The 21,200-nt window shown below is 35.1% G+C and overlaps 1 protein-coding gene across 5 annotated transcripts in view; it reads left to right on the top strand.

The window, feature by feature from the left end:
* The window catches only part of TMEM232 (transmembrane protein 232), a 310,133-nt gene that overhangs the window by 76,837 nt on the left and 212,096 nt on the right, over nucleotides 1–21,200 (top strand). For all 5 annotated transcript variants that reach the window (XM_058276997.1, XM_058277002.1, XM_071209324.1 and 2 more), the window contains 3 exons: nucleotides 2,806–2,905; nucleotides 5,138–5,304; nucleotides 12,769–12,923. In XM_058276997.1, the coding sequence (XP_058132980.1) occupies nucleotides 2,806–2,905; nucleotides 5,138–5,304; nucleotides 12,769–12,923 (422 nt within the window). The remainder of the gene's footprint in view (nucleotides 1–2,805; nucleotides 2,906–5,137; nucleotides 5,305–12,768; nucleotides 12,924–21,200) is intronic.

The following is a 21,200-nucleotide window of genomic DNA, read 5'->3' as shown; positions in this document are numbered from 1 at the left end:
AATATTATCTCACGAGCCATGTAAGAAATAATTTTAATTAAAAATCAAGTTTTTACTTATTGTTTGTGTGTTGTGTGTTTAAATTTTCTCTTTTCTAGATTACAGATATTTTCCATGCCACTTTCTCTGCCATTTAAAAATGGCACTGCTGTTAGATAACCTGAAATGGTTGCCCAATTTCAGAAGATGAAATTGTTTTCTCCATAGTCAATGTCATTTCAGAGCTATAAGGTTGGAAAATGTCCTCATGTAGCTCATATTTAAAGGCTCATGGAGGTCTTATGGCTCCACTCCCTGTCATGATTGTGGTTGACTACTGGAACAATTATTAACTAAATAAATTTAGCTTAACTAATGATTTTTAAGAAAATTTATTTAAGAAAATAAAGGATAAGAGAGTTTAAGACTAAATATATATGAGACAAGTGAAATAAATCATGGCATTATTTGTAAAAATATTTTTTCTTATATTGTTTTGATTATGAACTGTTAGAAAACAAGCATGAGAGAATACTATTGAGTCAGTCTTTCAACAGGACCATGTTGAGAAATAACTGCATTTCAGTTCTTAGAAATCAAGCCTAGACGCTCTCTGAAATCTTTTGGTGACTGACTATGATTAAAAGAGCAAATGTTAGACTGTATAAATGGTAACAGAATAAATTTTAAAAAAATTCATGGAACTACGCTATGCAAACAGCGATGCAAACCCTAAGTTAAACTGAGGAAATAAGCAGGCCCAATATCTATAAGTACCTTTGATTTCAAGCAAGATATTATTTCACTTGCTCTTGTAGAGTTTTCATCATGTACCTGAAAGTCATTAGGAAGCCTCCCCTTGCTCTTTCTTTTTGACAGAATACCATATTGCAGCTTTTGCTCTGAAGGCATCATACACCTCCACTTGTACTCTTTTGCTTCTCCTTTGATAACATAAGGTACCTCAGGGTTGGGTAAAGCCAGGAACATCTAATTCCCTAATATCATTTTCTTTCAGTTTTCTGTGTATTCTTCCCTCTTTACCACAGAGTGTAGAAACTTCTTAACTTTTGAAGTCTGCTTTACTACAGTGTAGAGAATAAGCACAAATAGTTTAGTACATTTTGGGTAGAAATATAAGAGAACTATTCAAACTACTATGGAAGAACCTGGAACGTATAACCAACTATTAAAATACGACACATAGATATTATCCAGCATTTGTATTTCACAGTTATCTGAAGGAGTGAGAAGAAATGGAGAAATGAGATAAAAGTGAAGAAGAGAATGGGGAACAGAAAAAAAAAAGAAAGGAAGAAGAGGTGGGAGAGCAGAGAAAGTGAAATTGATAAGCAGGGTTCAGACTGCCTAGAAGGCAAAACCTGAGTTATGAAGCTACACAGAGTAGATGTACACAAATGACACATGAGGAGGAATATACAGAAAGTCCCCAAATTCCATCGCAATAGGGAAAGGTAGATTTTCAATTACAATTTGGCCTTTGGGAATATTACAGATGAAAGCTTTTAAAACCATTTTGCAACTGTGGTGATAGCTAGGGATAGCCTCGGAGTTGGGTGAAACTCATGACCAAATTGGGGTATAATATTGAGGTTATTCACACTGGCGTGCTTTTCTTGAATTTTCTATTTTGCACTATACTAAATTTTTGAACATTAATAAATATGCCTTCCAATATCCATCTCTAATCCTATGCAAAATCCTAATTATTCCCATTCTGACTAGCTTTTACTTCATTGTCTATATCTATGGGAGGTGCTACCTTTAATACTCTGATCTTGATTATTGCAGTGTTCTTTGAAATGGTCTATTGTCTCCACTCCTTCCTCCTCTAGCTTCAGTTTCTTAGAAAAGCACAGTTCTGAATTAAAGTGGTACATAACAGGAGAACCCCTTGGGCATGGCTTATGTACATTTTATATACTTTTTAGCTTTGTAAATAGTGCATATATATAATGTATGAATACATTTACAAGTATTGATGGTGCAGTCTCAAAATTTATGGTACTGATAATGGTTTGTAATTTTAAAGTACTAGGGAATCACTGCTATGGTAAGAAAGTACAAAGATTTTGGTGAATTGCATGCAATCCTGGGTTCAAAGTCCGGAAATGGTACTTCAGTTATTCATTTAGTAACTTAATTGTTTTGGGTGAATCATGGAGACTTAGAATCCTGAGGATTTTTTTTTTTTTCATGTGGAGATGGGGAGCTTAGTATAGCATACTTAAAGATTTATTTATTTCCCTTCCCCCCACCCCCACCCCACCCCACAGTTAAACACTAGTAGACTCTCTCTTAATACTATCTAAAGCAATATTTTTCAGGCTATTTTGACTGAGGCCCATAAGAAGAAATATCTTTTGCATTATAATCCAGCACATGCACAATACGTAGTCATTTATAGACTGAAACAAGGAACTGTGCAATGAGCTATGCTATTTTCTCTTCTATTTTATTTTATTTTATTTAAAAATTCCCTCTCAATTGATTTCCTGACTCACTTAAGGGGCATAATATGAAATTTGAAAAATATTGTTCTAAAAGGCATAGAACAAAATGACATTCAGTAGTTGTCATTATATTTTATGTAGAGATGATACATATAAAAGTCTTTTGACTGAACTGGCATTTCAACTTTGGTATATATGTTTTAAAATTATTTCAAAAGCACATAATCTCAAGTGAGTTTGAAATTGTTTTTTATTAAAAGTAAATGTAATAATAAAAAGGCATATTTTTTCTTATGGTTTTAAAAAATTTATTGAGGCAACTTTAAAATGACTTTTCCTTCTCTTTTCACAGATTGGCTTTTTGGTCTTCTTACGACTTTTTATATTTTTCCTGCATGGGCACCTGGAAAGTTTTAAAGAACACTTACTAAGGCTTCAACCGTATTTCTGTGGTAGAATATCTTTTATTTTCTACACTATAATTATTTTATGTCATCTTTTAAGAAGCTCAGACAATCATTATAATGAGCTAAAGCAGTATTTTATTTTTCATGAAAAATTATAGATGTGGTATTGAAGAGTACAGCTTCTGGTCCAGATTGCATGCCATCAGCTTTTTGCTTTGCTGCTTAACCAGCTATGTAGCTTTGTCATTGACTCACGTTTCTCATCTGCAATAGTATCCTAACTCGCTGGATTGCTAGAAAATTAAATTCGTACTGCAGTATAGTAATCCTAGTAGCATTGTAGATACTGGACTGGAGTAAGGAGAGTGGATGCAGGAGACCAGGTAGCTATGGCATCAGTATAGGCAAGAGTTGTTAAAAATGTTAACTGTCACAATGGAGATAGGATAGCAGGAAGTAGGTTTGAAACATTTTTAGGAGCGAAAGAGGATAGTCTTGGTGATTATTTGGATCTAGACTATGTAAAAGGGAAAGTGTGGAATTCAGGAGGAACCAGAAGTTTTATATATGACTAATTGGGTAGAGATGATACTCAGCAATGAGAAAATTTTGAGGAAACTTTGGACATACTGAATTTGAAGATCGCTCAGTGGGCAAAAACATAAATTTGTAATTAGGGGATTAATTGAAGCCTAGGATATAGATTTGAGAGTCATCCATGTCCAGTGTGGCTAAGATAACTCAGGGATGAAGGGTGAGGAGAAATTAATTTTAGTACTAAGATCTTGGGGAATATGAACATTTGAAAGATTACTGGAGGAACAGACACCAGTAAAAGAGTATTGTGGGACGTAGGAAGGCACAATGACATAGGAATCTAAGTAAGGGAAGTTCAAGAAGATCAGCTTTATCAAGAGCTGTAGAAGTATTAAAGAATAGCAGGTCTGAGAAGCAGTGATGAGTTTCTGCAGTCAGAAAGTCATTGTAGATCTTGAGGAAGTATCCCTGGTGGAGTGGGGGAAGAAAAATTCAGGTTAGAGGTGAATGAAGAGTGGAGAGAAGGTTTAGATATCAGGCAGAGATTGTGACTATTTTAAGAAGCTTAGCTATAAAGGAATGGAGGGGTGTAAGTCAGTACTTTCAATGGAAAAAACAAGGTTCCAAAGATAAGAAGCTTAGTATGTTGTAGGCCACGGGAAGGAGAGACTGCAGATGTAAGAAAGGGAAGAATATTTGATAGGAAAAATCATGGAGCACCTCTTTGGAGACTGGCCAACATGCACCACTATTCCAAGTCCTAATAGAGTTTGGAACCAAGGGAAGGCTGTAACAAAAATTCACAACTATTGTATGATTTGTTTTGATTCCTTTATTAAATTATAAATCATTTTTGACTACTTACACTGTTCAGCATAGTGGTTCAATAAATGTTCAGTTGATGATGACAAATCATCGCTAGTGGCAAATTTGAGTAAAACTTCACCTTCTTACATTAGCTTGCTCTTGTGGATACGTCCTAAGAGAACCAAAATCTTTTGTTTCATGATAGAATAGGCAGATCTTGCCTTCTCACCAAATGCTGTTAGACAGAGCTTTAGGCTTCACCTCTGTCTTTCGCAACAGACTATTACCTAACAAAGGCCATGAGCAGCTGCTATCTGTCCATGTAGCCATCCGTCCGAGGTGTGATTGTCACTAATTTTTCCACTGTGTGGATGGAGTGAAGCTCAAAGATTGTCTAAAAGTTCATAGAAAGAACAGCAGCACAGAGATTGCTATATTAAATATCGTATATGTCGAACATCATAATTGTTGCCTCTATTTAAAATATATACTTTTAAAATTCGATAATAACATCTTGAAAGAAAAAACAAACAAACAAACCAGAGAACATTGGGTTAAAAGCAATGATAATGATTTATTTGTAGAATTACAATTTCAAAGTACCATTATGAATAGAAAATTTATTATAACTTTATTTATTTTCATCTGGGAGTTTCCAAGCATTATTGAGCAGTAACTATACTTAATTGGACATTTAACCATTATGCAGTTCCTGTTCTGAACTCTTATGTATAAATGATTTACCTTGTAGTTTTCTGTTATGCCACCAGGGGTCATACATACCATTACAAATCTTAAATAGTGGGACAAGGTACTGCAGTTTCAGCATCTGAGGACTGAATTTAATTATAGTTTAATTGCTGAAAGACAAATGAGGCACAATGCAAAATATTAATGAAATATTGCTCACAAATTATTTTTTTCTTACAATAGCACTTTCTTTTTCTGGACACTCGTATTACAAGTATCCAAACATCTTTTCAAATGTGGAGTTCATCCAGAAAACTGCGGAAATTATATGTAAAAGAGAACTAGCATCTGAATCAGTTATTAGCCCTGTGGAAAACAAGGAAGGATATGAGAACATAGATTCTGATATGGTGGGTGCTATATCCCAGTGCATGATGCATCAGATAAGATTACTGTAATTAAATAATTGTACTTGTCAATTCAGTAAGTGTTGTTTGCGATCAGGTTAGCTGAGGGGTAAATAGCAAACACATTAATTCATGCAACCATTTGCATATTTCCTAGATAGTGTTTATTAATAATAGGATTAGTGGTGGGACATCTATCTAGACCACTAATACTTTAAATGGAATAATGCCTTCATACATTCTTCCTTTTAGAGTCCATCTTGGCCATTTAATTAAAAATTGCAACATAATTTAGATTGACTTAAAATTAATATTTTAAGATAATATATTTGTATGAAAGGGAAAGTGTGTACAGTGCCAGTCATTTATTCATGAGATTAATATTTTTAGGCTGCCATAATTTATATGTAATAAAATTTAATACACCATTAAAATCAACTGAAAGCTTAGCTCAAATTTGAGGAATTAAAATAATCTCTAGTATATAAAAATCTTTTAATTTCTAACTCATATATTAGTGACTGGCTTTAGAGAAAATTGCCCTAATTCTGTATTTTCTAAATACAATAATTAACTGTGTATTATGCAAACACAGCCACAATGAACTATATAATTGTGCATTCTTTATTGACTGATATACTTCAAAAGAGAAACTTCAATCTCTGGAGTTAATAATGTCTTTATTTTCTTTCTTTCCTCACAAATGTTCCAAAAGAGAGTAATGAGTACTTTGAAGCCTTGATTCTTCTAATATTTTAGCTTTTGTTTTATATATTTATTATTTTATAGTTTATAAATAGAAAATTTGTGTTTTGAATAATTTCTAAAAAACAAAAGAGAAATATAAATGCTTTTAATAGAAGGTGAGAAAATTGAAGGACGATTCTGTTTTCAAATAGCTTTATCTATGAGTTACTGCACAGTTTTCTCATGCTTCCCTTGGACCCTTATTAAATTAACTATAATTTAAATGTTGAAGCAAAAAAATTTTAACTTCATCTATTTCTGTTCTTTCTAGGACTAAGTGTTTTCTTTTTGGCCCATTACTTGGTGAACCATTTATATAGAGAGTGACATAAAATAAGTAATTTGGACCTTTTGCTTATAAATATTACTGAACACAAATTGGTTCATGCAAAAAAAAAAGAGCTCTTGTTTTCAAATTTAAAAAACATTTTAAAAAGAGCAAATATTTTATGATTGCCCTATTATGAACTAAATATATTATGTGAAATATAAATACACTATGTGAATTATGAAAATGGGTAAAATTGCATCTGTAAGACTTTTTCTTTGAAGGTGAACAAATGTAGGCAAAATGTTAATATCAGACAAAAAACCCATTGTACTAAGTAAAGGAGACCAAACACAGAATACTACATATTTAATGATTCCATTATATAAAATGTAAATATAAATCAACTTATAAAGATGAAATTAGATTAGTGGTTTTGTAGGACTGAGGAAGGAATGCTAAGGGGTGTGGAGTCTTTCTTTTTGGAGTAATGAAATTGTTCTAAAAATTTGAGATGAATGTACAACTTTTTTGATAAAACACTTTGGATAGATCATGTGGAAAGTGACTATAGCTCAATAAAACTGCTTAATAAGCAAATAAATAATTGTGCAAGAATAGCCAGAAACAACAGCTATGTACAACAGGGAAAACAGAGAGATTGAGAAGTGAGGAATTTTCTTGTTTGTTTGTTTTTGTTTATTATTATTGAAATGATGAAAATGCTTTAATAATGATTGAAGCGATGAACACACAACTATGTGATTATACCAAATACCATTGACTGTACATTTTGGATAAATTGCAGGCTTTATTAGTATGTACCAATAAAATTGATTTGTTTAAAAATATTTTAATGATAAATAAATAATCTAAGACATTGAGCAACAGAAAAAGCACTGATCATGAAAAGAGACAACCTGGACACCAACTGGCTGTGTGATCTTGAGAAGGTCCTTTAAACTCTCCAAACCTCCTTTGCCTATCTTAAAAAAAAGCCATCACCATCATCATGGTCATCATCATGACTATCATCATCATATCTGCCCTATTTAATCAATGTAGTTGTTATGGAGATTGAAATAAATCGTGTGCATTGTAAACTATAAAGTGCCATGCAAATGTAAATAATGAGTATTGAAAATATATTTGGATACTCGTTTTAACCGAGGCAGTTAAATATAATAATTTCAGTCGAAGGACATAGTTATGCTGACTTAAAGTAGGGATTTTAGTGTTTTCCCTTTAAATAAATAACTCATGATACTGTGGAATCCTGGTGACATGAACGTTGATTATGAGGCAGGTAACCTTCAGTGTTTCCCTGCTTTTCTATAAGAATGAACTCGTTGTTACTCTCATTGCACAAACACAGCAATAAAATGGAAGCTTATTGCTGTAGAGCTCTGTCTGGAGTGGAAGGGACAAAATGTCAACATATGAAAAGAAAGTATCTGCTTAGAGTGGGACAAATCCTGAAGTCTCTCTGTGTCTTTTTTCACTTTGTAGAACAAAGGGCATAGATGAATCCTTTTGCTTTAAGTGTTTGATTCTATGAGGGTATTAATAATAGATTTTGGCGTATCAGATTTATTGTCCTCCTTTTCTCCTATCACCTCATAGTATAAAGAACATAAAAGCTAGTGTCTGGATGGAACGTGGGAGAGTGTGGGCTATGATGTGGACCATTAACTATGAGGTGCAGCGATGCCCAGAGATGTACTTACCAAATGCAATGGATGTGTCATGATGATGGGAGAGAGTGTTGCTGTGGGGGGAGTGGGGGGTGGGGGCGGTGGGGTTGAATGGGACTTCATATTTTTTGAATGTAATATTTTTTAAAAAATGAATTAAAAAAAAAGCTAGTGTCGCCATAGTGCCACCAAAATGACCAATTCAGTTAGTTTATCCTTGATTGCATGTGCTAACCTTCCCCAGTTTCTTCCCAATTTCTCCAGCATAGCTTAATCTAAACCATGATCTCCAGGTTTAGGTATTTACCCTTTCAATACCCATTTCTCTCACCTTCTGGGAAGAGAAGAGGGGAAAAGAGATATTAATAGGGATGTAGAGGATATATTCACATTTATCATCTCCTTTTTTTTATTATTATTATTAGCAGCTATTTTAGATAATTTGTGACTTTTTTTCCAGAGCTGTTGTCCTCTGAGATAGCTAGAAGCTCCACAGCTTGTAAAATATTTGATTTTTCTATATAATTATATGCATTAGAGTAAAAGCATAATTATTTATTTTGTTGTTAAAGTGCCATTAAAATTGCCAACAAAATAATTCTATAGGACACATACATTGTAATATGAGAAATGGTTCTATATAAAAATGAGAGGTTTTTTTTTTTTATCTGCTGCTGGAACCCGTTTCTCCTTTTAATGTCCTTTTAAGCTGATCCAGACAGAGAGTTCCTATTGACTTTGACATATGGTACACTTTAATTAGCTCTGTGGATTGCAGAGTCAGAGTGCTGGATTAAGTTTTCCACCCTGTCCCTTGTTCACTCAAAAAGCTGAATTCACTAACCACATTTGTCACATGGTAATAGTTTAGTGCTTTGGAGAATGTAGGCTTAAATGCAGCCAAAATGTAGTAGACGCTTTGCTAAATAGTTTTGTCTGTCCTAAAGTCAAAAAAAGTCTCAGAAAACTTGCAACCACATAGTAGTTTACCTTCCAATATATTTAGCAATCTTGTTTTCTGACACTTTCAGTACACACTAAGTCAGAGGCATTACCTAAATTTGGAATATTTTGTGCTGTACTTCAACTATAAATAATTATAAGGAATTGGATTGGTCTGAAATGTAGATTTGTTAAAATTAGGAGTATCATTCTATGATTCCTGCTGTGCTACTCAGGTAACACATTTGTATTCAGAAGTATTTTCATGGCAATGCCAACCATTCCCAAATGACTGAAAGCAAGAATGAAACCCAAAAAGCTGTCTCTAAGTAGTCAAAATAGAAACCATACTTTAAAGCTAATTTCTGTTATAAGAGAAAGCCTGATAGACACTCAGAGCTGGTATAATTTAAATTTGCCTAAATTCAAGCTAATGTGATTATCTGAATTCTCATCCAACAGCAGATTAGACAGCACAGTTGTATAGGTGGGCTTCTCAAAGAAGACCTGGCACAAGCTGCAACAACAGACAGCCCAAAACTGTGCAGCAAGGGGGAGATGAAAGAGCTGTAGGAAGTGGTGTTATATATATATATATATATGTATGTATATATGCTCTCTGGTAGTCATTTAATGCAGTATTCAGTTCTTCTCGAACTAGCTATGATAAAGGATTCCTCCCAACTTAAAAAAAAATTTCCAATCTATCACTGACTAATATTTTGCAAAATACAATAATGATGGATTACAAGAAAGATAAAGTAAGAAAGACACACTCAAAACACAAGCTCAGAAATTTTTTTTAGATTGAATTTATATAAAATTATTCTGTCAAGTTGTTTTGAAATTTCCTGTCTTATTCGTAATTTCATCTTGTTAACAGTTCACAGATGGCATTTATCTGTCAACCAACCCTTGAGTAAGTCTGGTTTATGGTAAAAATAAGTTACCCTGCACCACCTTAATAGCACTCAGAGTATCACTAGTTCTGGTCTACCACTCTTACAATATGTGTGATGATTGTGTTACCTCATACAATCATCATTATATTCATTCATCAAAATTAGTGTATTGTTCCTTTTTTTGAAGGAAGCAGGGAAGAAATTTTAGCAAGATTTCCAAGAAAAGTCTTGAAACATATAAAATGCATGAGGATAAATGATAAGCTTCTATTTCTGGAAAATTCACAAGTGTATTCATTTGCATTTGATGGTACCAATGCTCATCAAAGACTACTAGAAACAAACCAGCAGTGTAGCAAGTTAGGTTTCTTAATTGTTGCAATGAGTGAGAACACACTCCATGGGGAAATTTTAGGTGTCTCAGTAAGAGAGTGTTAGAATGAATATATTATAGGATTTGGGCGTTGGTTGGGTGATTTGGGGGAGGATTAAGGATGTGGGAGTCCACTCTAGATTGGATGCTGTCAGGGAGTGGGGGCAATTCTATGGTTGGGTATTTTGTGGGTGGCACAGTGACTTTGTTTTTGTCTTAGAAAAATTGTCAAGTGACCTTGTTTATTTCATTTTACCAAGGCCACAGAGTAATGTTGTCTAAGGTAGATGTTCTGTAAATTTTGTCCAAAAGGGGACAAAATGCCCTGTCTGAACACCACCCCAGCTTGTAATGATATTGATGTCAAATCAGTTTTGAATGTCAGATGCTCCTTTTTTCCTTTCTCAGTGATATGTGAAAGTATTGTCACATAAAATTGAATATAAAAAATATTGGTCATTGTTTAAATTCTGACCTTTCTTTTACCAAATGTTTACAGAAAATTTCTCTTTTGATATATTAAAACAAGAATTTTTAATTTAACTGAATAGTCTACATAGTCACACAATAACCATGATGTGGAAAAACCAAAAAAAGGATTGATTGCTTGAAGTTAATTGGTTAAGGCATCCAGAAGTTTCAACACATATCTACTAGCCTGTTTATTCAGAATAAATTTGTTACCTATGTACTGTCAGCATGCAGGCTGAGACACCTAGAGCAGTTTGAAAGAGAACTTTGTATGTATATGAGTTCCACATTTTGTACAGGCTGTACCACAAAGTAGAAAATTGAGTTATTTGTATAAAATGTTTGCATTTGCTGACATCAGCATGTCTCAGTCTGATGCCTTACATCATTTTAGAATAGAACTTTTCTTTGGAATATTCTAACATTCTAAACACTGATTCATTTCCACTTGCTTTCCTGAATTATTTTTGCCAAAGGTCAGTAGCCTCATTTACTTACTCATGCTTTTATTTCCTCCATCTAACATTTCATGATGGAAGTAGATCTGTACACTTCACTTGGCTTAACTAAACAGGTTAGCAGGAACTTTTAAAATCACTTAGGTTAAAATTTATTAATGAACTCGAGACCTTCTATCTTGAGTACTCTTGTGTTGAAGTTATCTTAACTTGCAGTCCCAAAGTTGTTTTGTATAATGAATAATAATTGCAAAGCCCTTTCAATTCCCTTAAGTGTTTCTTTTGAGCATAAAAACATAAAATACCACTCACCCAGAAAACTAACAAGGAGATGTTGATGGACAATGCAGAGTGGACATCACCATCCCAGAATCCTCAGGATTAGGGAATGAATGATGGGCTAGAGTAGACTTACTGTTATTCTACTATAGACTTTTTATTATTCTAGCAATAGAAGAACTTGTATCATTGATGTGGAGGCAGTGTAATCTAAAGTTTTTTTTTTTAATCTAAAAAGTATTAAAAAATAAAAAAATAAAAAAATGAAATGAGTCTATTCACAAGAAATCCAAGTTAAAAGTAAGTGTAAATTTTACCTTAATATGTTATAGTTGAAAAATAAAAATAAAATAAAAGGAAAAAAACCCATAAAATTTCAACTATGTTAGCAATTTAAGTACACATCGCAGTATGTAAATCTGAATTTTTACTGTTGACAAAAATTGAATGAGAGTGCTTATTACCATTGTCTAACAATAAAATCAGGTTCCCTTATACCAATTACTTCAGTAGACCAATTAATGCTATGAAACTGTCAGGAAGCTCTCCAAAAAACAAATAAAATCAACAGCTCATTTGTTAACTGAATTTGTTGGCTTTTAAAAGTTACTTAACAGGCACTGACCATGTCCAGCTAGGCATATATTCTGGCCCTTAATGTGGAAATCACATTTTTTTTCCTTATTTTTTTTTTAATGTTACATTAAAAAAATATGAGGTCCCCATATACCCCCACCCCCCTCACCCCACTCCTCCCCCATTAACAACAACCTCCTCCATCATCATGAGGCATTCACTGCATTTGGTGAACACATCTCTGAGCACCGCTGCACCTCATGGTCAATGGTCCACATCATAGCCCACACTCTCCCACAGTCCACCCAGTGGGCCATGGGAGGACATACAATGTCCAGTAACTGTCCCTGCAGCACCACCCAGGACAACTCCAAGTCCCGAAAACGGAAATCACATTTTTAAGCCTAATATATGATTAGATCATGTTCAGCCTTTCCTCTATGCCTTCCTCCTTAGTTATCAGGGAGAACTAAGCCACACAGAGGCTAAGAGAACAGTTGTCTCTTAAAGGATGAAGGGTTTTGTCCCATGTAGAACTCATGTCATTGAAAAGCAGCGACCCGTATTTAAATATAACACTTTATTCTTGATGGTTCATATTAACTATAAATACTTACAGAAATATACTTGTATGAATTGCTCTGCTTGATGAAACACATGCAAGAAAATATGCATTTTCGTTTGTATATTTTAAGTTTATCCTGTTTATCAAGACAAAGACTGATTTCCTGGAAATATTTTTATATTTTAATTCCAGGAACATTTGAAATGTAATCAGGGAGGATATGAAGTTAACCACCTGCTCTGGCACTGTGTTGCTGCATGGTCTTGTGTTCAGAGTAATAATCCTCAGTTGAATAATGTGCTTGAGCATCTCATCTTCCATAAAGCACAGCTTCAAAAGAAATGCTGGTAAGAGTGAGCCTATAAATCCAAAGTAACTCATGAAGCAACCTTTGTGCTTAAATGTTAAATAACCTTTGTACTTAAATGTTAATCACACCTTAGTTGACTATGAAAAAGATTTATTATCTCAGTTGCAAAGGCAAGGGCAATTTATATATTTTGTATTAGTTCATTTCATCAATAAATTGTTCCTATCTTTCTTTTTGTTAGAAGTTCAGGCATATATGGAATAGTTTATCTTTATTAATTGAAATTTGTTATTGATAGGAAGTTCATTCCAGTATTTAAAACATCCTTTATTTTTCAATTGTTAAGCAACAATGAAGTACAGTTTACTATCCCTGAAGGAAATATACTATTTCTGTATGCATTACATGTAAGATATAACAAAAATGAATCTTGGCTGATAAGCATTAGTTTTTCCCTGGATATGTGTTAATTTAAGAAGGGAAAAAGAAGTGTTAAATTATGTACAAAAGAGAATAAGGGCTCAATGGAGGAAAGAATTTTAAAAATTATTTCTGAGGAAATTAGTCAAAGTGTATCCTTTTCCAATATTTAAGGAGAATGAGAGTTTTAAAGTCCTTTTTCAAGGCTAATGGTAATAATCTATCATCCCATAACAAGTTTCAGATTCAGTCATCATACATTTTCCTTAAAATTAGTTCCTATTTTTTGGCCTCAGACTCCTCCCTCTGCCTCAATGGCCTTTATATACTTAAATTCTAAGTCCCCCAGGATCATTGTAAGCTGTCCTGAGAATCTGCATCATTCCTTATAAAAGCAAGTCATTTTCTCACTTTCATTTGCAAGATTTTTGGATTCTGGGCCACATAAAGATTACTGGAGGATGGCTTAGAACTTACATGCTTTTTTAGAAATTGCCTAGTTTGTAAAAGGGCTCATGAGAAACTTCCTTAATAACATGTCCTGATGGGAGGAAATAACTCAGTATTGCAGTTTGACAAAGACTGTGATTATTTTATATTTAAAAAGTAAGGATTGTATTTTAAATAGGGAATTATAAATGTAAATATAATGTTTTATATAAATAATAAATGTTATGTTAATAGATGTATGCTAATATAGTGCACCTTAATATAACAAAAATTAGAGGTTCTCTGATGTGAATGAGGTTACTCTCTTCTATCACTGAGAGAATCTGTGGTGATTCCTTCAGACCATTCTTTATTATAGAAAATAAGTTTAGGTGTTCCAAATGGGACAAACAACTAGAACTACTTTAACTATTGGAAAACTCTCATTTGATTTTAAAAATAACCTAAAATATATAAAAGTGCATATTGCATGACTTTGTCTAATTTATTTACCAATAACTAACAAATAAAAGTTTAAGTAAGTTCTGAGATAGAAGAAATGGCTCATTAAGAATATCTAATTTTGGAAGTAAATTGTTCCTTTAACCAATTTTCAGTTTATTGTATTGCATCAACATTGATTTAATTTAATTTGCTAATGATTCACATTTTAGGTTTTCTGTAAACATTTATGGACTAGTTAATTTTTATACTTAATATTTTATACAACTGTTCTTTGCAAATGAAAAAATTGAGGCAAAAATTGTTCATGCCTATGTAAGTGATTAGTTTCCTGACCATTTCTGATGCTAATGACCAGTATAAATCCCTGCCTGACTTCTTACAACCCCCTTTAAAAATATCCTGCAATATAGAAAGAAACACAGGGAGCAGTTGGTTTCATCTAAACCCTGGAAAGGGAAAGCCCATATTGTGGCTTGAATCTATGTGCCCCAGAAAAACTTGTTCATTACTGAATACATTCCTGTGGGTGTGAACCATTGTAAATAGGATCTTTTGATGTGGTTACTTCAGTTAAGGTGTGACCCACTAAATCAGGTACTATTACTGAATACTCAGTACTATTACTGAAGTCCTTTATAAGCAGAATAAAAGTCAGACATATGGACAGAAAGTCACTGGGAACAGCCCAAACCTGAAAATCAACGGAACCCACAAGAAAAGGGAGAAGAGCTGCCATGTGATTTGTCATGTGACAGAAAAGCCAATGACCAGAGATCCCAAATATAGCCAGCAGCCAGCCCCAGAGTGAAATAGTCTTTGGGGAGAAAGCGTCACCTTGAGAACACTGATTTTGGACTTTGCCTAGCTTCAAAACTGTGCTCCTGTTGTTGAAGCCAACCCAGTGCATGGTATTTGCTTTATCAGGCAGGAAACTAAAATAGCCCAGGATCTACAAAAGGACTCTATACAGGTGACCAGAAAATTAGGGAAGAGAGAATAAAAAACAAAGCAAGGAAAGGAAATACACTAAAGATGATAAATAACAAATTAAGAAGATAGTGTAGAGAAAAAGAGAATGCAAGAGGCCCTCTCTCAGCTGTCATGCCACTAGCCTACACCCTAGAAATTTAGCTGCAGAGCTTGATGTAGGGCAGATTTGCATTTAATATGATTTAATTTTATATGACACTTTATATTCTCAATGCTCCACCCTATGGTTTGGTATTTTATAAACTGTCCCATTTGTTCTGGGGAGATAGCTCAACCCAGCACAAAAGCCTTTCCAATCTAACATGAAAATAATGACGTGTTTATAATTGAATTATTAGCCAATGAACACTGCTGAGAAATGCAGTGTGGCATTTCAGTAGAGAAGTATAACATATAAAAGTATATTTCCCAAAGCAAAATAGCCAATTTAGCATGCTTTGTGAATATATTACAAAAAAGCTTGGCAATTTAATACTTTATCCACATGGCAAGTATTTCCCAAATGTACAGCATTTGCATTTGCATCAAAACAAATCTAGCAACAACCAGCAAGATGGCAGCAGAGTAAGGAGCTCCTAGAGTCAGCTCCTGCTTCAGGGCAGTTAGTAAACACCCAGAGCTATCTGGAGCTAGCTGAAGTAACTGTTTGGGGCTCCAGGAGAACAGAGGAGCATCTTGCAACATCCTTGAAGGAATGGATGGAGGAGACTGCCCATCTACAGAGAAGATTCGTAAGTAGAGCACTCCACACCACAGAGGCCAGTGCCCATCTTCCACTGGAGGCACAAGCAGCCTTGGGAGCTGTCCTGTGGCTGGAATTGAAAGGTTCATTTCCCAAAAATGGGGGAGGAAGAGATGGTTGAGCACCAACTTCATCTACTGATTAGTAAATTCGGTTGGCTAAAGTATAATCCTAAGAACAGCTAAAGTTTGAACCTGTTCAAGTCAGAAGGAGGCCAGTAGCTGCCATCTTAACTCCATGCCTGACACAAGGGGAAGCAGGACAGACTGAAAATCACAGTGATGGTGGGGACTGCCTTCTCTCCATCCAGATCAGATTGTAGCTCTAGCCTAAGCCCCAACCCCACCTTTGTCTGGGAGGAAGATGGGGAGACCTGCACCAGCCTCTCTGGGAAATTACCAGCCAAGCTGCAGGGACTGATGATTATCCTACTCTGGCAGTGCAAGCTGCCCCAGGAGCTATTCTGTCACTGGAATTGGAAGCTCCATTTCCCAAAAACAAGGAGGAGGAGAAGATAGTTGGCCACCGATTTTGCCTATTGATTAGTAGACTTGGCTGACTAAGGTATAACCCTAGGAAGAGATAGGGTGAGAATCTGTCCAAGTTGGAAAAAGTCTGGTGGCTACCATTTGACTCTGCCCCCAGCATAAGGGGATGCCAGGCATACCGAAAATCACAGTGACAGTAGGAACCAGTTTCTTTCACCTAGATGGGCCTCTCACCTCTGGCAGGGAGATGGGTGGCAGGCCCTGCGCCAGCCTATCCAGGTAACTGCAGGTGCCTTTGGCCGGCACAGATTGAATAATCGGAAGTCTACTGAAGCAACTGCGGTCATCTTGGACCCACACTGCATACATTACTGCCCACACCTGCAACTCCATCCCCTCCCCAGTCAGAGGAGAAAGGGGCATGAAGCTTCATCAGACTCCCTGGCAAAGGAGAAAGTTGGGAGAAGCTTCTTTGGTCCCTGGAGCAATGAAGGCTGCTTGAGCCTCCACAGCTTATAGCACCAACTACATCCTTGTCTCCTACTACACAACCAGCCAGGGAGAAAGGGCAGGAAGCCATAAACTAAAGAGGAAAACTGTACCCAGAATAAATACTCTAGTAAGCCAGATGCGAAGACACCAACAAAAAATTACAATCCACACCAAGAAACAGGAAGCTATGGCCCTGTTGAAGGAACAAGGTAAGCCTCTGGAAGACATAAAGGATTTGAGACAATTAATCATAGATGTTCAAACAAATCCTTAATAAATTCAATGAGATGGCTAAAGGGATTAAGGATATTAAGAAGACATTGGATGAGCACAAAGAAAAATTTGAAAGCATACATTAAAAATAGCATATTTTATGGGAATGAAAAGTTCAATAAATAAAATTTAAAAATCCTTTGAAATATGTAACTGCAGATTTGAGGAGGCAGAAGAAAGGATTGGTCAGCTTGAAGAAATGACCTCTGAAAGTGAATATACAGAAGAACAGGTGAAGAAAAGAATGGAAAGAATTGAACAAGGTCTCAGGGAACTAAATGACAGCAAAGTGCATGCAAACATACATATCATGGCTGTCCCAGAAGGAGAAGAGAAGGGAAAAGGGACAGAAGGAATATTTAAAGAAATAATGGTGGAAATTTCCCAACCCTATTGAAGGACATAGATATTCCTGTCCAAGAAGCACAGCGTACTCCCATCTGAAAAAATCCAAATAGACCAACTCCAAGAAACATACTCATCAGAATGTCAAAGGCCAAAGACAAAGAGAGAATTCTTAGAACAGCAAGAGGAAAGCAATGCATAACATATACCGAATACTCAATAAGATTAAGTGTGATTTCTCACCAGAAACCGTGGGGGCAAGAAAACAATGGTATGATATATTTAAGATACTACAAGAGAAAAACTTGCTGCCAAGAATCTTATATGGGCAAGATGGTCTTTCAAAAATGAGGGCAAAATTAGAATATTCACAGATCAACAAAAACTGAGAGAATTTCTAACCAAGAGACCAGATGTTCAGGAAATACTAAGGGGTATGCTAGAGCCTGAAAAGAAAAGACAGAAGAGAGAGGCATGGAAGAGAGTCTAGAAATGAAGATTATATCAATAAAAGTAACAAAGTGTCAAAAGAGTGGTGAAAATAAAATATGACAGATAAAACTCAAATAGTCAGGAATAAATTTAACCAATGATGTAAAGCACTTGTATTCAGAAAACCACAACTCAATGTTAAAGAAAATTAAAAAAGACCTAAGTAACTGGAAGAGCATTCCGTGCTCATGGATTGGAAGGCTAAATATCATTAAGATGTCAATTCTATTCAACATGATATACGGTTTCAATGCAATCCCAATAAAAATTCCACTAGCATTTTTTAAAAATTGGAAACATGATTATCAAATTTATTTGGAAGGATAAGGGGTCCTGAATAACCAGAAACATCTTAAAATTGAAAAGTGAACCCTCATCTCCAGACTTTATATTACCTAGCTATAGTGGTAAAAATCGCATGTTACTGGCATAAAGACAGACACATAGAACAATGGAACCAAACTGATGACTCAGAAACAGACAAATGATTTTTGACTAGCCTATCAAATCCTCACAGCTCGATCAGAAAAGTCCATTTAACAAATGGTGCTGAAAGAACTGGATATCCATAGCAAAAGAAGGAAAGAGGACCCCTGTCTCACACCTTATCCAAAACTTAACTCAAAATGGATCAAAAACCTAAAAAATAAAAGCAGGAACCACAAAGCTTCTAGAAGAAAATGTAGGAAAATATCTTCAAGACCTGGTGGTAGGTGGTGGATTCTTAAAGGAGATAAGAGGAGGACTGAATGGACTACTGATGTTTAATATGTGAAGTTTTAATTAGCTTTACTGTGAAAGTGTGGAAATGTATAGAGTGGATGGTAACACATAGTGAGTAACAGCTAGGTTATAAATGGGGATGTGGCTGAAAATGGTAGTCTAGGTATGTAAATGCCAGTTGACAGAGTGCTAAAGAATAATCTAGTAACTGAGTAGCACAGTAAACCAAGAGGTGATGCGAATTGTGGTTGATGGTACAGATGCAAGAGTGTCCTTTGTGAGCTAGAGGAAATGTACATCACTACTGTAGGGTGGTGGAAACGTGGAGAATCATGGGAATAATACAACAGGAGTGACCTATGAACTGTGGTTAGCAGTAATAATATAATATTCATGCATCTATGCCTAATATATACTGTGTTGATAATGGGGCAGTATGGAAAATGTGAGCCAAATGTACATTCTGGACATGGGAACAATCAGATGATATTATATTATGTTACAAATGTTCTACCCTAGTGTGGTATGTTGATAGAGGGGTGTTGTTTTGGAATTCTGCACATGTGTGTGATGGTTTTATAAGTTTACAACTTCTGTCATAAAAAAATATATTTAAAAATAGTGATTTGGTGTATTTGGGGTAAAACACACTAAATGTAAGTTAAGGACTATAATTAGTAGTAAGATTTTGACAATATTCTTTCATAATTTGCATCAGATATCTCACAACAATGCAAGGTATTGGTGGAGCGTATAAAATGATATAAAGATAATAATTATAGAGTGGGTTTGGGAAAAATACTTTGGTGAGTAGTAATATTTTGACAATGCTCTTTAATCATTAGTTAAAAATGTTTAACAACATTGCAAAGTATTGGTGGTAAGGTGAGTTATGAGAGTCCTATATGATGTTATATATGTCTGTTTTGTAAGTTCACAACTATTACTATACACTTATTGTTTATGTATGTTTATGTATGAGTGATATACTTCAATAAATTATATTTAAAAAATCAATTTATCAAAGATTGAGCTGCTTTGCATGGGCAACAAGTCCTTTGCTTTTGAGCTATATCTCTGATACCTGCACTGGCTATCTCCCTGAACCCTAGTAACTTAACATTCACATGACAGTCTTAAAAAACCTTCCAAGCAAAAGCTCTCATCAACTATCAGCCTTCATTCTTCAGGAGCTGAGGTGTCAATGTAGGTCCCTACACTTCTGATTCATTTTCTGAATTTCTTTTTAATCCTTTGATCCTCTGAGCTAATTATATCCATTTAGTCTTCATCAAGAGTTAATTTAAAATGTACCCTTTGTTACATGTAGCAGTTTTATATTATTTATGAATTCCAAAATAGGATTGTGTTTGTAAACTGGTCTGTTCTTCTACACATAAGCCCCTTTGATTATATTAGATTCATTTGAGATGTCTTTGATTAAATTATCTGTTAATATTAGGGTTTTCATTTGACCATATCAGTAGGGTGTAACTCAGGGCTGAGTCCCTGCCCCTTGGTGGGCTGATGTAAGTGGGCACACAGAGAAGGTGGCACAGGAAAAGAGAGAGCTCCATAGACATGGAAGAGGAAAGAACTTTGATCCTATGGCCCCAGGAAGAGAGATGAGTCATTCGTCTGAGTTTGCAGCTGAGCAGCTGAGAAGGCCCTGAAAGAAATGAGCCCCATGCCAGCCTATAGTTGAGCTTGGAAGTTCTGGGACCACAGAGCCTTAAGAGGAAGAAGGAAGGAGAGACCAAGCAGAGATGGCCTGCTATCTTGCTTCTATACGTGGCAACTGACCTTGGTGAGAAAGCAGCCTTGAGTTGGACTCTCTGGCCTTATAACTGTAAGCTTTTACTCCAAATAAATACCCTTTATAAAAGACAACAGATTTCTGGTACTTTGCATCAGCACCTCTTGGGCTGACTAATATACATTATATTATGGTGCAATGCAAAAATACATTCAACCTGAGTTTTACTCCAGTCTTTTATTACCTGTCTAATTTTGAGCAAGTCACTTGAGCCCTATAAACTAAAGTCTTTTTAGCAGTTAGAAATAATAATAACCACCCCCCCAATTGTGAATGACATAAGTATTGTGAAAACATTTTTTAATACTATGATTCTCCTCTAGGTACTGCGTATCTTCCTAGTTCAAAACTGAACTAATTTTCCTCCCAAATTAAGGCCCTGCCAACTGAATTTCTGCCTTAGTACATGACACATGTCCTATCCTCAGGTTAACTAAATTAGACCCCTTTTCTCCACCTCACCTTCTCCCATCTCATTATTAGTTACATTTCAGAACTGTTCCCCTGCTCTCCATTTTCACTGTCATAACTTGGGTTCAGGCCCTGATTGCTCATGACTATTACAGCTTCTTAACTGTTCTCTTTGCCTTAAATCTTTCTCCTCCATAGTCTGTCCTATATACTCTTCCCAGAGTTACA

The sequence above is a fragment of the Dasypus novemcinctus genome, chromosome 2, assembly GCF_030445035.2.
Source record: "Dasypus novemcinctus isolate mDasNov1 chromosome 2, mDasNov1.1.hap2, whole genome shotgun sequence".
NCBI lineage: Eukaryota > Metazoa > Chordata > Mammalia > Cingulata > Dasypodidae > Dasypus > Dasypus novemcinctus.
This window is presented reverse-complemented; position numbering and strand designations above follow the sequence as displayed.